Source organism: Emys orbicularis, chromosome 1 (genome assembly GCF_028017835.1).
Source record: "Emys orbicularis isolate rEmyOrb1 chromosome 1, rEmyOrb1.hap1, whole genome shotgun sequence".
Taxonomy (NCBI): domain Eukaryota; kingdom Metazoa; phylum Chordata; order Testudines; family Emydidae; genus Emys; species Emys orbicularis.
The window spans coordinates 252,613,498-252,619,497 of NC_088683.1; the positions used below are offsets into that span (position 1 = coordinate 252,613,498).

General features: G+C 45.7%; 1 protein-coding gene across 1 annotated transcript in view; it reads right to left on the bottom strand.

Moving 5' to 3' along the window:
- Window positions 1-5,693, bottom strand: part of TGFBRAP1 (transforming growth factor beta receptor associated protein 1) — a 52,400-nt gene extending 46,707 nt beyond the window's left edge. Inside the window, exon 1 of the mRNA XM_065419135.1 lies at window positions 5,009-5,693. Coding sequence (XP_065275207.1) covers window positions 5,009-5,693 — 685 coding nt within the window. The remainder of the gene's footprint in view (window positions 1-5,008) is intronic.
- Window positions 5,694-6,000: the final 307 nt, after the last annotated feature.

Below are 6,000 nucleotides of genomic sequence, written 5' to 3' on the forward strand. Positions count from 1 at the left end.
TTACAAAAGCCCTGTTGATGCTTCCCCAACATATCTGTGTGTCTGATAATTCTGTTCCTTACTATAGTTTCAACCAATTTGCCAGGTACTGAAGAAAAGCTTACTAGCCTGTAATTGCCAGGATCATCTCTGGAGCCTTTTTTTTTTTTTTTTTTTTTAAATCGACCTCACATTAGCTGCTATCTGCCAGTCAAAGAATATCAGGGTTGGAAGGGACCTCAGGAGGTCATCTAGTCCAACCCCCTGCTCAAAGCAGGGGCAATTCCCAACTAAATCAATGGTTGATTTAAGCGATAGGTTATATACCATTGTCAGTAGTCCTAAGTTTCATTTTTGAGTTCCTTCAGAACTCTTGGGTGGATACCATCTGGTCCCAATGATTTATTATTAAATTTATCAATTTGTTCCAAAACCTCCACTAATGACGTCTCAATTTGGGACAGTTCCTCAGATTTGGCATCTTCAAAAAAAATGGTTTAGGTGTGGGAATCTTCCTCACATCCTCTGCAGTAAAGACCAATGTAAAGAATTCATTTAGCTTTTCTGCAACCGCCTTGTCTTCTTTGAGAGCACTTGAGCACCAAAATGGTCCAGATGCCTCACTGATAGTTTGGCAGGTCTCCTGCTTCTGATGTACAGTACAGACCTGTTTACGCATGAATCCGCTTAACGCACAGTAGCGCCATGCCTCCCAGTGCTACCTATTTAACATGCGAGATTCGTTAACATGCGGTACAGGAACTTGCTATGTAGTGCTACAGATTTGCTCACGAACTCACTGACATAGAAGTCGACAGGAAGTGCAGAGCGGAAACGTGTTGTACGTCTTTACTGCCGACGGGGGCGGGGGGGGACGGGAAAGGGGCAGCAACGTTAAAGCACTGCTGCGGCAAAGGACCCTGCAGCGCTTTAAGGTCCCTGCCCCTTTTGCCCCCCCTCTGCTGCCGACGGGCGGGGGAGTGGGGGCAAAGGGAGCAGCTGCCTCGGGGCCGGTGATTTAAAAGGGCCCGGGGCTCCGGATGCCGCTACTGCAGTAGCGGTGTCCGGAGCACTGGGCCCTTTAAATCGCCACAGGAACCCCGGGCAGCACGGACCAGGCAGCCTGGAAGGGCTGGCTGGGGGATGCTGACCCTAGCCCCGCCCCTTCCGCCCGCGGCCCCGCCCCTTCAGGTGCCAGAGCCGCCCCCGCCCCGTACCAGTAAGTGTCCTGAGTTACTTTCACTCCTGTATAGTAATAATAATGTTTTTATTAGATTACACATTTGAATTTATATTCTTGCAAAGTGCCATTAACAGATAGGCCTGCAGTATTTGGGACGCTGTGAATACGTATGTAATCCTAGATAATTATACATGTATATAGAGTATATATATATCTCAAGATATTTCAGCATGACCCTCTTAACCCGCGGTCCGTTAACACGCGGTCGTGACGGCTTGACTCCCGACATCCGTGTGTAAACGGGTCTGTACTGTATTTTTAAAAAAAAAATGCTGTTTGTGTTTTTTGCTAGTTGCTCTTTGAAATCTTTTTTGGCCTGCTTAATTATACTTTTACACTAATGTGTTTGAACACATAAAAAGATACACTGACTAATAAATAGCCTTTAAACACAACATATTTTCCTAGTCTAGACCTGAGTCCTAGATATTATGCTAGGTGAGACAGGCAGAGGGCCTAAACTGTCATTGTCTCTAGAACAGGGGTAGGCAACCTATGGCACGCATGCCGAAGGCGGCACGCCAGCTGATTTTCAGTGGCACTCACACTGCCCGGGTCCTGGCCACTGGTCCGGGAGGCTTTGCATTTTAATTAAATTTTAAATGAAACTTCTTAAACATTTTAAAAAACCTTATTTACTTTACATACAACAATAGTTTAGTTATATATTATAGACTTATAGAAAGAGACCTTCTAAAAACGTTAAAATGTATTACTGGCAGGCGAAACCTTAAATTAGAGTGAATAAATGAAGATTCGGCACACCACTTCTGAAAGGTTGCCGACCCCTGCTCTAGAACTTTCATGTAGGAACACAAACTAAAAACAGAACGGTATTTAGCTAGTTGAGGAAGGCAGGGAAGAAGAGGCAAGAAAGTTAAAAAGAATGATCCAATGAAGAAGTGGTTGAAGTGGATGACAGGAAGTCTTTGGTGTGGAGTTTCTTTTACACTAAAAGCAAATAAATAAAATGAAAAATAAAAAGGGGAAAGGTAAGAATTAAATTCTTTAGAGAGACTTATTCAGAAGTGGGTGTTAAAGAACAGATTGATTAGATAAAACAAAATATATAAATGCCATCTTGATTTTCACTGCAGCACATCAAATCTGTAAGTGCCATTCTACATTTAGAGCTAGAGCAGGGGAAGGCAAACTACGGCCCGCAGGCAGAATTTGGCCTGTGGGATTGCCAGCCCCATGGCGCAGCAGGACTAAGGCAGGCTCCCTGCCTGCCCTGGCCCCGTGCCGCTCCCGGAAGCAGGCTGCACCACGTCATTGCAGCCCCACGGGCGGGGGGGGGGGAGGAATGGGGAACCACGGCCAATGGGAGCTTCGGGGGTGGTACCCACAAGTGAGGGCAGCACACAGTGGAGCAGCCTGCCCCACCCCACCCCCAGGAGCCACTGCCAGACATGCTGGCCATTTCCGGGAGTGGTGCGGAGCCAGGGAGCCTGCCTGAGCCCCGCTGCCACCCCGGAGCCGCTTGAAGTAAGCGGTGCCGGGCCGGAGCCTGCACCCCAAATCCCTCCTGCACCCAACCCCCTGCCCTGAGCCCCTTCCCGCACTCCCGCACTCCGCATCCCCTCCTGCACCCCAGCCCCCTGCCCTAGCCCCCTAACCTCCTGCCTTGAGCCCCCGCCGTACCCTTCCTACATCCCAACCCTCTGCCCTGAGCCCCTTGCTGCACCGCGCACCCCAACCCCCTACCCCTTCCCACACTCCGCATCCCCTCCTGCACCCCAGCCCCCTGCGTAGCCCCCTAACCTCCTGCCTTGAGCCCCCGCCGCACCCTTCCTACACCCCAACCCCCTGCCTTGAGCCCCTTGCTGCACCGCGCACCCCAACCCTCTGCCCTGAGCCTCTTCCTGTACTCTGAACCCCCTTCTGCACCACAACCCCCTTGCACCTCTTGCCGTGAGCCCCTTCCTGCACACCACACCCCACACTCCCTCCCACACCCCAACCCCCCCCCGCCCCCGCCCTACATTCATAGACCTGCATACAATTTCCCCACCCAGATGTGGCCCTTGGGCCAAAAAGTTTGCCCACCCCTGAGCTAGAGTGATAAATCACAATAACTTTTTACCATACTATTTTGAGGTTACTCATGCAAAGATAATCTAGATATTAAGCACAGTTGTCCAACATGGGTATAAAGGTTCATCCTGCAAGTGACAACCGAGGGATATGACAGTTGATTCTCAACCTCTGATAACTCAATTGATATACTGATGCATCACTTCACTCCTTTCAGGGCAAACTGGTGGTCTGGCCTGTTCTAGTCTACATAGGTTTTTATACCATGCTCATCACCATAGTATCTGAGTGCCTTCCAGTAGTGCATTAAGCAACATGACTATGTATGTCAAATGTTTGTGTTATCTTCTCTTCAGAGGAAGAAGCAGATGCACTGGAGTGTCTTATATTAAAAGCACACCCTCCCAAAACAAGTGTACTTGCTGGTATGTGTTTATGTAAGAGAAGGGAAGTTCAAAGAAAAGTGCCTTGTATTTGGAATCCAGACTGGCAAGGTTTGTAATGGACTGTACTTAACACTTCAGACACATGACCAACAAACCTAGTAAATTCAATATAATTGAAACAAACCTGATTAGTAACAGTGGTCTTGTAAATGCCCATAGCGGCTGCATTTTAATGCATTGTATAAAAGCTGCATACAGCCCTGAACTGGGACCTTGATACTTGAAACTGCTACATGCTACACTTATGATCAGAGAGGCACTCAGGTGGTTCCCCATCAATCTGAGAGACGTGCTGGTGGTAGAGCATTCCCTATGAGGGGCCTTCAGCTCTGAAATGGGCTTGTCTGTGATCGGAGAAGTTCAAGTATACTGGTCTTCAGAGCATGCTCCAAGACAGCTATTTATGCAAGCTACAGAGGAAGTGGGACAGAGAAATCAGACCTCCCAGGAAGAGGGGACTTCGATGTTCTGCATGCAATCTAGTTTTGTTTTCATAATTTATGGTAGAATTCCCCCAAGGTGTCCCTTTTTAATTTGTCTAATGTAATTATTATTATTCCTGAAGTCCATTATGGAGCACTACTAATTGAACAGCACTATCCGGAAAATTTAGGCAAGTGAGCAAGGCAACCAAAAAAGTAATTTCTGCTGCTACACTGCAACATTTATAAGGAACCAAGGTGGAATGCCAGTTCTGCGTATCCTGAAACAACACTTAATGTTAGTATTATAGTGAAGTGGGTGTATCAGTAGCTCTCACACTGCTTTATGAAGATGGGGGAGTATAACTGTCTTTCAGTGATGAAGAAGCAGAGACACTGATTTTAAATAGCTTGTCCCCAGTCATGCAGCAAGTCTGGCACAAGAAAATGTGGGTTGCCTGAGTCCCAGTTTCAATCAGTCATTATAGCCAGAATTTGATGCCAACAGCTTTTAAAATTTCATTTGGTTCATACTTTTGTTTGCCCTGGGCGATGAGACAGTAGAATTTATTCCATCTGAATTTTTCTATTTCACTATAGACACCCCAGAATCAAATTTATCTAGATCAATTCAAGTTTACCATTTTTAAAGTGTTATGCAGATTTTGCAAATTTGTAAAACCATGCAATAAGAATACCCAGGACTAGTTTTAGTGAATTACTTATCCTTCAATTTTCAAGTATTGCAAGTGTAGCCTGTAAGGAAATGCAGCATTTATTCTACATTATGGCATCAATTACTAAAGTTACCTCAATCCGGGAAGCTGATCGTGAAATGGAGGGAAACTTTAAATTGGAAGTTAAAACATTTTTAGTCTCACCTAACCCTCCAGGTCCAGCCAGCAGAAACTCCTGTCTGCCTATCCTTTTCACAATTGGCCGTTTCTCATCACTGCAATAAGGGAACAGATCCTGGGAGATGCCAGTATTATAATTCAATATGATATATTGTGTAGTGAGAGCAAGGCACAAGTAATGACCATCTACAGCCACGGCACAGGGTTGCTCCGGAGTGGACACTTCCTTCACTATCTGGACTCTATCCTCATACACCATGAACATCTGGATGGTCCGCCGTTTCACTGAGATAATGCAAACTTCTACACAAAAAGGGTCCCCACTCATAGGGTTTTCATTTAATGTGAATGTCACAGCTCCCTTGATTCTAGCTCCAGTGGGGATAGGTTCCAGGTTCATCATGTTAACTAATGTTATTGTGTTGTCACAAAGCACCAGTAGCCTGTTGAGTGCTGAAGCTGCTTTCAGCTCACTGACTGCTTTCTTGAAGCCCAAGTATTTATGCAGTTGTTTGGTGGCAGCAAAAGTTATTTTTCCAGCTGATGATATCTTCTCTTCCAGTAGGAAGTGATAGACAAAGCATTCATTGGTTCCAATATAGAGGTTTTTCCCACAACACTCAATGCATTCAACATTGATTCGAGCTTTGTCTCCCATTAGCATCTCCCGCTCAACAGCAGGAACGAGCTTGAAGGCCTTCAAACTCATTGTGTCTTCTGGATGATCTGCTTTGGAAGGGAGAAAAACAGCATTTTATTCACATACACACAAAAGTAAGGCCAAACATCATCGCACAAAAAAGTTATCTAATCAACACAGAACATCAGCTTATCAGCGCTCTCAGAAATATATACTTGAATCAAGTAGCAACCGTTAGAGTACAATACAGCCGGCTAAGTTAGCACAGTTGTGAGTATGAAAGACATAAAAAACAAACCGCAGTATTTCATTGTAAACAAATGCAAACCACTAACACCAAATTCCAAAGCAATTTGTTAGAAACCGGACAAAATTG